This window comes from Colletotrichum paranaense (assembly GCF_030867605.1).
Source record: "Colletotrichum paranaense strain IMI 384185 chromosome Unknown Scaffold_4.1, whole genome shotgun sequence".
NCBI lineage: Eukaryota > Fungi > Ascomycota > Sordariomycetes > Glomerellales > Glomerellaceae > Colletotrichum > Colletotrichum paranaense.
In genome coordinates this window covers 52,393-64,985 of record NW_026848962.1, presented here as the reverse complement: position 1 = coordinate 64,985, position 12,593 = coordinate 52,393, and the positions used below count along the sequence as shown (strand labels likewise).

Sequence of the window (12,593 nt, the reverse complement as noted above, 5' to 3'; positions counted from 1 at the left end):
AGACCGCAGACTCAATTGTCTTGCACTCGTACAACAGTTTCATCCGTGACCTCCCAGAAGACTCCATATGACTGATGTGATGCTATCGCTTAACGATTGAAGTCCAAGGTGTCTGCTGTCACACGTTGGCAATGTTACTCGTGATCAGTACTACCATATTGAGAAACATGAACGCGAATAGAGGCAGCCGGACGTCTCCAGACATCATGTCACACACATGATATCTTTGATAAACCATGTCTTTTCTCAATATGAATCGCTTCAACAAACGTTGGGCAGCCTCCGATACCCCTGCTGCATAAATACGGGCTGAGTGTTGTTGTAACCTCAAATAGGCGCCGACGCATGTGCATATAGCCGCCGCGAACCAACATTGGCGGATCCTCTGCAGCGAATCAAGTGAGACAGTGTGAGCGAGTGGTTCGCCCTCCCACTCTCTGTTGCATGGGGTCACCGGCCAGCAAGGACATAAGATGTAGGGCTGAGGTATTCGTGCATCTCTCTGCTGGCCAAGGCTGTCAGCTCAAGGCATCATCGCAGGCTTTAGCATCAAAAACAGTCTTTTCAGTCTCACATGCTCTGACTGATGGCTATCCGCCAAAAAGTTCAGTGGTCGTAGATCATGGCGATACCATTCGCCGCCACCGCCGCCGCCGCCGCCGCCGCCGCCGCTGCTGCTGTCACGTTGGACGACAAGTTCCAGAATCTAGATGATGAAGCCGTGTACACTCGCGTCAAGGCCGAGGCTGCCAACGACAAGGCTCTCAACTTTGTCGTCGAGTTCAACCTCCACGAGGCCTTCATTGCCTTTAATCTGACCTCTGATGATTTCGACCAGCTCGCCACCCGAAAGCGCAAAGACGACATGGTGCGATGGATCAACATCTGGTCACCGAGCATGCAGAAACCAGCCGTGGAACGCATCGGCGCCCAGTACGGGTTCTCCAAGAGACTTCTCGCCATCATGACGGCTCCGGCCTTGTCATTCATCAAGCAGCAGGCCAACGCGACGCAGGTGTCACCGCAAGGTAGCGATGTTGAGAAGGGGTCGTTGTCTGACGGCCTCGGACTTCCACCACCAGGACAGACGCAGGCGCAAGTGTTGGAGGAGCTTCAGATCTACCAACTCGTGAAGGAGACGGTCAATTACACCTCCATTGACCAGGGGAAGGACTGTGAGTTCTCGGACACCCCGATTCCAGAAGTACTGCCAGAAGATAGCTGATTATTGACCAGTCCTCTGCATCGGTGCTAACTGGTTGCACACCCGGCCACATTCTAAAGCCACCGAACATAGTCCAAGTCTGTTACCGCCCAGACACTGGTCATGGCTTGCCCTCAGCTCCGACTGTAAGTTTGCGACATGATCGTACGAATCGTCGTGCCGTGCTCATCACCGATATAGCTGTCGTGGTATCTTTCCACGAGACGCCATCGTCAGAATACCCCGAAGACGAAGAATGGTCCATGGCAGAACTCGTCAATACGAGATCCAACACCACCAGCGTTTTGTGCCAACTATCCAAGCACGGCGTAGAAGATTTCGAACGAAGGCTTCTCTCGCTGAAGCCGGTCAGGCAAGCGATGCCTCGCCAAGGACTCGGCAGCAACACTGCCTGCGAGGGCTCGAGTAATCTTTTCTATTATCTTTTCGAGGACTATTCATCGGCCCTGCCAGTTTTAAGAACTTCCAAGCAAGAGCTGGGTCGACTGGTAAGTCACGGGGACCGAGTCTTGACGACCATGACTTGTAATCGAAGATGGATACCTGCTGATACCAAGTTGCGTTGCAGAGCGATCAAATTTTGAAGCCGGTAGGTCACTGATGCCGTACCAGGAGCAGAGAACTGACTTTCAAGCAAGAGTCGAAGAACCAAGATTAAGACAGGGGAGATTATTGAATCACTACATACTCTGAGAAAGGAGCTCAGCCAACTCCAACACTTGTTTGAGGGTTATAAAAGCCTCATCAAGCGTATCTGTTGGTCGCCTCGGTCCCTAGATGCCTGTCACGAGGGTCAATGCGGACGCCTAGATTTATCTGGAAATATGTTCGGCGAGGTAAATATATCGTCGTCAGCAAGAAGTCGCTTCGAGCGCCTTGGAGACAGACTGCAACTGTTGATGCTCAACACAATCCAAGAGTATCTAGACGAGCAAAACGCACTCTCGAACACGGTAGGTTTCCGGGAAACATGCTCGAGCCGAGTGTACTGAATGTTTGCTGACGATGCTGCTAAACAGTATTTCAACCTCACGGCCCAAAGGGACTCGCAGGCGACTGCACGCCTGAGCAGGAGCGCTACCGTACTAGCCAAGCTGAGCGTCTTCTTCCTCCCCATAACATTCATGACCAGCTATTTCTCTGTAGAGATACCCGATCTGGTGGAACACTACACCCCCAAGATGTACTGGGTCTGTTTTGCCGTGATTGCCGGAATCTCCTTCATTAGTCTTTTCTTTTTCAGTCGCATGATTGAGATCCTCAGCGATGTGCTCGAGGCTTGGGCCCACACCGCGGTGCGAAGCACCCGGCGTTTTGTTGGACTACGTGTACAAGATGATAGAGACGAACATTAATTAAGATGTCGGGGCGCCGCATTCAATAGTCAAGTGATCTACTGCAAAGAATCGGGGTATTCCCTGTCCATCTCATCTAAGCGGATAATGAGCAAGAAAACAAACAACGCAACACAATCGGAACTCCACGAGTCGTTTCTCTACGTGAACAACTTTGTTCCCACGTTGATCCAACTGCTCGCACTGATAATCGTCTGATTTGCCCTTCATCGCATGGCACCGAACACGGCGATCCCTAAGCCCGCCGCGAGTTTGGCCACGCATGCCGCTGTCGGACGTGCTGCGGCGTTGATGACGACGCCATTCACCGTGGTTGATTGAGCACACTGGTCATTGTTCAAGCCGTAGCATGCTTGGGAGCTAAGACTGGAACATATAGGTGTTGCCGATGTTCCAACGTCCGGCCGGGTTGCGGCGACGGTGGTTCCACCCCCGCCAGGAACAATCACAGTAACGCCGAAGCCCGCATTGCCGTCTAATTGAGTGACGCAACTTTGGTAATTTCGGGAACATTGGCTGAGGGCCGATGAACACTCGCCGCGATCGAGCGATGTCGCTATGTATGGGAATGGAAAGTAGGCATTGGGGACGTATGAAACTGCCGTAGCAGTCGGTACTGTCGTCGGAGCCGTGCCGGTACAAACAGCTCTAAAATGTGCGACTCCAAATTAGCCGGGCTTTGTCTCGTAACGAAGTAATGCCGGAGGTTCAGTCATACCCAGAGGGACAGCAAGCTGGCCGGTTATTATCGTCAAGTTCGCACACTTGTCCCGTGGCGCAACATATTCCATCAAATGTCGCGCCTAGTGAATCCGAACATTTGGATGTGCCAGCCGGGCAATCTTGACGTCTAAATAATTGCAACGGCGCACCGCCTAGCACGTAGGCGGCGGTGGGAACCATAGCCTTGGTGTCAGTTGAAGTCGGAGTTGGGCTCAGGGCGAAAACCATTTCTGTGGTCCCCAGTATTGCCAGTCGCGCTGTCCATCGTGATAACCTCATAATTTCGTGGATTATAATGGGCCAGGCCCGGATCGTAGTTGACGTAGCCTTCCTGTTTCCTCGCCCTAGCCGTGCGGAAGTGGAGGAGTGTCTGTTGCTGCCTTTCGTGATAGATAAGCCGGGTGTCTTCTCGATCCAGGAGTGAATAGTCAGTTATCCGTCCCGGATGGCATCGGGCAGTTGTCTCACAAGCTGGCTACGAATTCGGTGTGGTTGTGGGAAGAGTGGAGGATAGATGGACCGGAGAGCTAATACAGTAGTACTTGTATGTCGCTCTTAAGCTGCTCCAACAGGAGGATTACACGAGTGTCAAAGCCTGCCCGCTGTCAATCTGCTGGGTACCAGCCACAGCCAAGGCTTTCGCCCAATTTCTCGTCCCTGCACTCGAACTACTGTGAGGAAGTAAGGTGAGCTGTCCAACCCCGCCCTCGTTGGTTTGGTGAGGTGGGTTGCATGCATGCAAATTCCCTCGGACTACCCAGGCCAAAAGGACCGCCAGGGTGGGTGAGGTGGCTGGGCATCTGAGCTTCGCAGGGTGAGGGGGTAGGAAGACGCCAATGAGGGTTGCAATCGCATGATGTCATTGGGCGAAGGACAGTTGGCAGAGCAACCCCGGCCTCAGTCCCTCGGGCCCTGGTCTTGATGCATAGAGCAAGCTTTGCACGCAGCACAGCACCCTCGTCGTGATTAACGGCCTCGAACATGGGCCAGAATCTGTCTGAGCCGTTGAAGTGCCTGCATCTCGCCGGGGCCTGTCGTAGCTTCTGTCCCATCTCCGCGCGCCCCTTCAATTTCTTGGTGCGCTTGTCGGGCGAGGGACCCGAGGTCACCCCAAACTTCGTCCGTGTAGCTCGTAAGCACATCGTTCCAGCTTTCCATCCACATGGCTCTGGCTTGTTGCACATCTGCGACGCCAAAATGCTGCAATAACTCGCTGGGATCGTCTCCATTCAGAAAATGGGGCTGGAAGTCGAGGAGGGAGGTCCAGTTGGAGGCAGTTCTTCCATGGGCATCGTCGAAAAGGGCTCTTTTTAGCGACAATTCTTCTTCTGGGGATATATACGTCTGCAGGTCGTCATCATTCACGTCAAACCCATCCAACTCGAGAGAGTTTAGTAGATCAACAACGCCTAGGCCGTCGTTGGCCTCTTGTATCTGGAAATCGGACTTGATGCCTGATGAGAGAGGCATGTGTTGACTGTGTTCGCTGACAAGGACGATCCCAGAGTTGCTTTCCTGAACCTCGGCTGATCTCTGAGGCTGAGAGGGGTCATCGAGAACCGCTTGAGCTTGAGCATCCATGAAGTCTTCATACTGCTGTCCACCAGCGGTGGATAGACCTGTTGCCGAACCAAAGCCCGTGGCGGTGCCGGGGTTCGCGCTGCTTGGACTGCGATACGTAGCAGTATCTCGGTGGCTTCCGGAGCCCTGGGCAGAGTAGGAGGAAGTTCCGGGTGAAACTTTCGCTCCCGTCGTTCCGTTACGGATGGTTTCGGTGGCAGAGGAAGCTGTCAGAGCGCTGCGAGAAAGGCTGGCCGCAGATGCCGTGAGGCGGGATGCAAATGAGGAGTTGGGCGGTGTATTTCGGTCACCTTGCTGATGTAGAGCTGTGCCATCATCAGGCGCCGTTTGGACATCGGAGGGAGGGACGGTGGAAGCTTCTTTGCCCTTGCCCTTGCCTGAAGGACTGGAGACGGCATCGCGACTATTTTGCTCGACCATGCTGATAGGAGTGAAGAAGAGGTGTGTAGTGGGCGCTTGGGGGTTCAGAATGGCAACTTGGGCTCAGCGAGACAAGAGGTTGGTGACATGATATTGCAAGTGCGAGATGAGGGGGATCTAAATGTCTGGTATGTATTCGTGTGTTACACAGAGACCGAGGTTCATGCCTGCCGTGGGCTTCTTGTGTCGTTGATGTGCCGGCCATGGGCCGTAGCTAAGGTAGGTAGGTACCTTGAGCTTGTAGAACGGATAAGGTAAGGTAACCTAGGTAAGGTAGGTACGAAGTACCGTGATTAGGTGTATTCTTTGCGTTCCGGGTGATAAACGGTACCTAGGGTACCTCCCAACAGTAAGGTGATGTGCACCAAGCGTGCGAATTGACCCGGAAGCAATTGACGTCTCTTCGGCAATCTCCATTCGGCCGGGCTCTTTGGCTGCACATGTGAGCCCCGTTTATGAGTTGCGTACGGAGTACTGTACCCCAGCGCAGCTGGTAGCTTCAAGCTTTTACTAGGTAGATATTCACCATTCCACTTACGTAGTCGTGGGACGCAAGTGGGGGAAGCGCAGGGCGGGGAATCACAGTCAAGAGGAGCGTCTTGAACCCCTCAACACCTCGTCGGGGCAAGGCAACATGGCCGAGTGGTCCAAGGCGATAGACTTGAATTATTTATTGTTCTATATCTATTATCTTCGGATGCGCAGGTTCGAACCCTGCTGTTGTCGACTTTTTGATTCATGACCTACTGAATCGTTTCTGTGCCTCTCTCTGTGTCATTTGAGGGACTTGCCCGTGAATGTTGGGTGATACTTACGCTTTTGTCAAAGTTATTTATGTAAGCTACTCTACCTAGCTATCGTTCCGTACATGGGAAATACATCGATAGCGGCACATTACGGATAAGTAGGTATCCGTACTTACTTACTTTACTTACCCTACTCCGTATTGGGCGAACCTAGGTATGCCTCCAACCCAATCGTGCCACCCACCTCAGACTAAGTAAGGTAAGGTAGGTACCGGTCCCGTCAACAACTGTCTACTGAATTCCAGGTCGACCTTGGGTAGGTAGGGAGTACTCCGTGGCGCGTAGGTACTTCGATATCCAACCGTGATTCCCGCTGGATTCCTATGTTGACCCTCATCCCGCCCGCTCTCATGGCAGCCACAAATCGGAGCTCGTTAGGTTGGGTACGACAACAACGTATGTAGGTACCTCACTTTACCCAAGGCACCTTACCTAAGGTAGGTACCTAGGTAGGTCGCAGTGGACGGGAGGGCAGCACCGGTACCTTACGGCGCCCACCTACCTTATCCTGCTACCAGTGCCATCGATCAGTCAGCCCGGGGTGTATGGAATACAGTACGGATTGGATACCTATCCGTACCTTAGCGAATCTGGAAGACCTGGAAGCAAATCAAGCCCACGCAACATCCCTCTCTCTCTACCTTACCTTAGCGTCACCTCTTTCTATCCCGTCCACCATCACTCCACCACTCCCACCTACCTACCTTACCTACCTGACCTTACCTTCTCACCCCAACCTCAACCTTGCGCAGTCTGCACCCTGCTCTCGCCTACCCGCAATCTGCGCCGCGATACCCCCCCTCCATACGAACAACGTGCAAGCCCTCGACCAACCGACTTTTGGTCTTCGCCGTCATCAGAATATTCAACCGTCCCAGCATCCGAAGCAATACGCCTTTGTGCAAATCCCTGAAGCATTTCCACTCCCGCTGCCGCATACGCCAAACACCACGCACCTACCCTTCCTTACCGCAGAGCCTTCGAGCTACGGGCCTCCCTTTTCAACCCCTCGTCAACTACGACCCGCCCGATCTATCTCTGCCTCATCCCAACGACATAGAAACCACTCGCCTGCTCTTCGTCCGCAATTGCCTCTCGCACTCCTCCACTTTGCCTGCGTGTTTTTAGGTCCCTCTTCTGCGCACATCATCGCAGTTACTCTCACCTCAGCACCAACCCACGCTCTTCGCGCCGTCCAGCTCGACTGTCGTGTGGCCCATCTCAGCCCTGTCCATATTCTCCCAGCGCCGAGAGACAACCTCTCTCTCTCTCTCTTTCCGCACCACTAAAGCTCGCCCCTTCGTTCGTCTTCGACATACCCCGCCACCTCGCCTCTTCCGCTCGTCCATATCAACATCTACAAGTCCATTCCTTAGCCCGTACAGAACTGGTCTGCAAACATGGTGGACAGCGACACGAACTCCCCCACGTGGAAGTTCACCCAGTACGTGCTCTTGCTCCTTGGCTCCATGTCTTCCTTTCCATTATCCTCATCTCGACTGCCCCGCCCTCGCCCTTGCTGGGATAAGTGCTTACGCTACGCAATAGGTGCTTTGGAGACAAGGGCGATGTGGAGGACATCACCGAAGGTAAGCTGCAGCCCGCAATTCCTTGTCTGGCGACCACTACCGCCGCTACTATGGCAGGTTCTGTCGACTCTATCGTCTGTAGATCTAACCCTTTCTCCCAGCTGATATCATCTCAACGGTCGAGTTCGATCACACGGGTAACTATCTCGCGACGGGAGACAAAGGCGGCCGGGTCGTATTGTTCGAACGGAACGAAACGGTGAGCCAAACCTGGCATCCAAGTGGAAGGCGTACTCTTCATTCTTGAACTTATGCTAATATTCTTGAACAGAAAAAGACATGCGAGTACAAGTTCCATACCGAATTCCAGTCCCACGAACCCGAGTTTGACTACCTGAAGTCGCTGGAGATTGAGGAAAAGATCAATAAGATCAAGTGGTGTCGTCGACAGAATGCATCACACTATCTGCTCTCAACAAACGACAAGACGATCAAGCTATGGAAGGTATTCGAAAAGTCGCTTAAGGTCGTTGCCGAGAACAATCTATCCGATGACTTGACTCCCGCAAACCTCGCTGGCGGTGGGGGTGCTCCGAAGCAGTCACCTGCGCATCGCTTCAAGAACTCTGAAGACCTCATCATGCCCCGCCTAACCCATCATGACACCGTCGTTGCCGCCGTACCTCGCCGAACGTATGCAAATGCCCACGCCTATCACATCAACAGCATATCCGTCAACAGCGATGGCGAGACATTTATCAGCTCGGACGACCTCCGCATCAACCTCTGGAACCTGAATATCCAGGATCAGAGCTTCAACATTGTCGACATCAAGCCTGCAAACATGGAGGAGCTGACTGAGGTTATCACCGCTGCCGAGTTTCACCCTCTAAGCTGCAATTGGTTCATGTACGCAAGCTCCAAGGGCACCATCAAGCTTGCCGACATGCGCCAGAGTGCTCTCTGTGATAGCCACGCAAAGCGTACGTACTGCGCTTCTCCGTCCGAACTCTTTGCGATCTGCTCGACGCTAACATTTTGTCATCGATGTAGTCTTTGAGCAAGAGGAAGATCCGTCCTCGAGGTCGTTTTTCTCCGAAATCATTTCCTCCATCTCAGACGTTCGATTCTCCTATGATGGTCGTTACATCCTCTCTCGCGATTACCTGACGGTGAAGATTTGGGATATCAACATGGAGCGACAGCCCGTCAAGACGATTCCCATTCACGAGCACCTGCGTCCTCGGTTATGCGATACGTATGAGAACGACAGCATCTTTGACAAGTTTGAGGTTGTCTTCTCAGGGGATGCCAAGAACGTCATGACTGGCAGCTACAACAACAATTTCATGATTTATCCTTCAGACCCCGACAAGGAAGTTGAAGTGGTGCTGCAGGCCGACAAGTCTGCCTTCAAGGCTAAGAAGGTTGGCGTACCGACACCCATCAATTCGTCTACGAGCCCAACCGCAACCAATGGTGGCAAGAAGGGAGGTTCCCGTGCTGGTAGTCCTGCTGCTGGAGCCGGTGGCCAGGGCCAAAGGATGCGCAAGGAAACCGATGCCGACCAGATCGACTTCAACAAGAAGATCCTCCATATGAGCTGGCATCCATTTGAGGATAGCATCGCGATTGCGGCAACGAACAACGTAAGTCCTTGTCGGCATGATGATTCTCTTTCCATCCCTGGAATTTGGGTGTTGAGTGGGCTGACTTCTTTCATAGCTATTTGTCTTCTCTGCACTATAAGGATGGATAACAACCGAAGCCCTTGAGCACTATGACGAGTGAGGACACTCATGCTCGGACGAAGCACAGCAACACAGTTGGACGATGTGGATCGAGGCTATCGCCTCCTACAACCTGGAGGATTTGGTTGACAGGAGAAGATGTCTCGGGTCTACGTCGCAGCTGTGGCCTCTTGATACAATCGCCGTCTTTGCCAGACTTTCGAATCAAGAGGCCAACTCGACCAGTAGGAAAGAGTTTGCTGGGTACTCGGGACCATCGAAAAGTGCTTGGGAAGAGGACAGTGGTGAAGGAACACGTGGAAGATATGGAAGAAGCACTAGGAATAGATGGACCCGACCATCGTGTCACGTCGTCACGGTTATCAATGCCTCTCTGATTTCTATAGTAGAATTGGAGGCAACGAGATTCTCGCCTGTTTTGAGCATATTGTGACGTATGATGGTAAGCCCAAGTACACGAGATGCAGTATCCGAGTGTCGCAGGTGTGCACTGCGGAGGTTATTGACATACCCTTACACCTAATTATGCAAGGTAACGGATATTTCACCTACCTTTCTGAGGGTTCCCTAAAGGCTACTGCTGCGATTTGAACATGAGAGGACGGTGCTTCCTGCATGCGATTCGACAATCATGCAGCGACCTGATGCCCAGATGCTGTCATTCAAGATTGGTCCCACGGCTGTGGTTTGTCCCGTTGCGCAAGATTTCGATTTCTTAACTTTATTCCCCGAAATAGATCTGTATCAACTACCTACTACCTAAGAACTCGCACTTATCTATGCAGGTAGGTGAAGTTGTGTGGGTTGGGTGGCTTGAGGTACCTAGATTGGTTCTCAAGGGATCTCGAAGTTCCTGTCAGGTCCCAAGTCTACCTAGTTAGGACGAGGGAATCGAGCAAAGTATGGATCCTCACGCAGGCACGCTGAGGCCATCTTTAGATACCTGACCCAGGTAACGAAAGGTACGGATAAATAGTCGTGACGGAGGTATGTTAGCAAGCGTATTAAGTAGCACGGCAAGAGCAAGTGGAGCGGGGCATGTTGCTTGAGGTAGCCGCCCCAACCTGCAACCGCTGGCTCATCGACTTCATTGTACAACTTTGATCATAACCCAAGACTACCTTACCGCTTGAGGTAGTAAGTGAAGCCTCCAACTTTGAGAGCATGAGCGGAAAGCCTGGGTGGGGGCTTCAGCTGGATCCAATGCCAGGGAGCATGTATCAACTCCAAAGTGAATTCGAGTAGAGGCTCCTAAGGTCTGTCAGGGACAAGTGCCGTAAAGTAGGTAGCCCGATTTCCCAAGCACCCGACCCCCATCGTGAAAGTCTCCATGGAACCATAAAACGACTGGAGAGACTGAGAGACACAGACGTGGTCTTTGATGGAAGTTTGGGGCGGAGCAGAGTCCCGACACAGCCCAGGCAGCTCAGATCCCAATTGCGCCACTGTCATTGGCCGCCCTCGCCCTGATCTGTCCTCTAAACCTTAAGGTAAAGGAAGGTACCTTACTAAGTTACTCCGTACCTCGTACCTGGTTCCCGTCCCAGCTGTACCGGCGTCCCAGTGTCTCGGACACGCTGCACGCTGCGCGCCGCACCTTTGCAATTATACTTTGAACCCCCCAAAAGTCTAGTCCAATCCTTTCAACTATTCGCACGCAGGCTTCGAGCAGCCTCAATGTCCTCTCCGGCGACTACTCGACGACGCGGACAGCCGAAAGGCATCTCATCGCCTCCCTTGGAGAAGATGGATTCTCCTGCTCGGGGTTACGATGACGAGAAGACGGTCGATCAAGCCGCCAAAGGTTCGGCCATGAATGGACATGCTTCTAGCGAAAAGTCTCTGCAGACTGCCGGTCGCATAGCCGCCGGTCTCTTTTCCCAATGGATCACCGTTGGTGTTATGCTTGGCCTGATTTTTGGCGGCTGCTGCTCCAATGTTGGTGAACCTATGCTCAACCGACCGTATCAGAGCTACAGACATGCTGACCTCACTGTTTAAAGGTGTATGCCTTGGAAGCTATCATCAAGTAAGCACTGCTCCCATACTCCGGCTTTGCCGTCAAACTTCTGAATGTTTGCAGTTGCTAATCAAGCCCTTTCCCTCCAGGGTCGAACCTGCAAGTGGTATGTCACCATGGACCCCGCGCTCTATAGCCCCTCCTGACAAGTTCGTGTGCAGGAACCCTCCTGACGTTTGTCCAATTCCTCTTTGTCGCTGTCACCGGATACTTTTCCCAATTCGATCGATCGAGACCACCGCTCTTCTTGCAGCAGAACAAGGTCCCTCTACGCCGCTGGATCATCAATATTGTGCTGTTCTTCAGCATCAATGTGTTGAACAACCATGCCTTCAGCTATGACATCTCCGTTCCTGTGCATATCATTCTTCGGTCCGGTGGAAGTATTACAACCATGGTTGCCGGGTCTCTTTATGGGAAAAAGTACTCTCGCATACAGATCGTGGCTGTCGTTCTCCTGACATTCGGTGTCATCACCGCAGCGTGGTCGGACTCGCAGTCAAAGGTACGCAAGCGTTGCCTAAATCCTGACGGGCTCTCTCGTTCTAATTGCTGTCCAGACCTCTTCAAAGGCAATCGAGGGGAGTGGCAAGCCCGCTTTTGGAACCGGCCTCGTTGTGCTGTTCGTGGCACAGGTCCTCTCCGCCATCATGGGTCTCTACACAGAAGAGACGTATAAGCAATACGGCCCCCATTGGCGAGAGAATCTCTTCTACTCACACCTTTTGTCACTACCGCTCTTCTTGCCGTTGGCGCCATCACTGATCCGCCAATTTCGGAAACTAGCAAACAGTCCGCCTTTATCGCTCCCCATGGCGCATCTTCCCGGCCTTGGCCTCAAAGGAGACGTTGGAGATGGTCTCTTCAAACTTCAAGTTCCGAGCCAACTTGCCTATTTGGTGACAAACGTCGTTACCCAGTACGCATGTATCCGGGGTGTAAACTTGCTCGCTGCCGTGTCCTCAGCATTGACTGTCACCATTGTCTTGAACATTCGCAAGCTGGTCAGTCTACTTTTGAGCATATGGCTTTTCGGGAATCGCTTGGCTGTGGGGACTCTAGTCGGGGCAATGATCGTGTTTGGAGCTGGAGGCCTATACTCATTGGATTCCAGAGCTAAGACCTCTAGGGTGCAAAAGAATGTGGGTGCGAAATAGAGCTAGAAAGTTTAGACAGTCACTAG

General features: G+C 52.6%; 6 protein-coding genes across 6 annotated transcripts; 4 read left to right on the top strand and 2 right to left on the bottom strand.

The window, feature by feature from the left end:
- Nucleotides 1-622: 622 nt before the first annotated feature.
- Nucleotides 623-2,580, top strand: CPAR01_05008 (ADP-ribosylation factor; the record flags this gene model as incomplete). The annotated part of the gene is made up of 6 exons (XM_060489287.1): nt 623-1,175; nt 1,237-1,350; nt 1,406-1,713; nt 1,794-1,814; nt 1,864-2,178; nt 2,245-2,580. The coding sequence occupies 6 exons, from the start codon at nt 623-625 to the stop codon at nt 2,578-2,580; spliced, it is 1,647 nt and encodes a 548-aa protein (XP_060350753.1).
- Nucleotides 2,581-2,786: 206 nt separating this feature from the next.
- On the bottom strand, nt 2,787-3,531 carry CPAR01_05007 (uncharacterized protein; the record flags this gene model as incomplete). Its single annotated transcript, XM_060489286.1, has 2 exons — nt 2,787-3,228; nt 3,299-3,531. The coding sequence occupies 2 exons, from the start codon at nt 3,529-3,531 to the stop codon at nt 2,787-2,789; spliced, it is 675 nt and encodes a 224-aa protein (XP_060350752.1).
- Nucleotides 3,532-4,269: 738 nt separating this feature from the next.
- Nucleotides 4,270-5,304, bottom strand: CPAR01_05006 (uncharacterized protein; the record flags this gene model as incomplete). Its single annotated transcript, XM_060489285.1, has 1 exon — nt 4,270-5,304. One exon carries the CDS (start codon nt 5,302-5,304, stop codon nt 4,270-4,272), a length of 1,035 nt encoding a protein of 344 aa, XP_060350751.1.
- Nucleotides 5,305-6,655: 1,351 nt separating this feature from the next.
- CPAR01_05005 (uncharacterized protein) lies at nt 6,656-7,399 on the top strand (the record flags this gene model as incomplete). The annotated part of the gene is made up of 1 exon (XM_060489284.1): nt 6,656-7,399. One exon carries the CDS (start codon nt 6,656-6,658, stop codon nt 7,397-7,399), a length of 744 nt encoding a protein of 247 aa, XP_060350750.1.
- A 111-nt stretch (nt 7,400-7,510) lies between these two features.
- CPAR01_05004 (protein phosphatase PP2A regulatory subunit B) lies at nt 7,511-9,388 on the top strand (the record flags this gene model as incomplete). The annotated part of the gene is made up of 6 exons (XM_060489283.1): nt 7,511-7,554; nt 7,659-7,699; nt 7,801-7,898; nt 7,971-8,622; nt 8,693-9,288; nt 9,365-9,388. 6 exons carry the CDS (start codon nt 7,511-7,513, stop codon nt 9,386-9,388), a joined length of 1,455 nt encoding a protein of 484 aa, XP_060350749.1.
- Nucleotides 9,389-11,067: 1,679 nt separating this feature from the next.
- Nucleotides 11,068-12,567, top strand: CPAR01_05003 (NST UDP-N-acetylglucosamine transporter; the record flags this gene model as incomplete). Its single annotated transcript, XM_060489282.1, has 5 exons — nt 11,068-11,354; nt 11,394-11,419; nt 11,474-11,516; nt 11,561-11,915; nt 11,971-12,567. The coding sequence occupies 5 exons, from the start codon at nt 11,068-11,070 to the stop codon at nt 12,565-12,567; spliced, it is 1,308 nt and encodes a 435-aa protein (XP_060350748.1).
- Nucleotides 12,568-12,593: the final 26 nt, after the last annotated feature.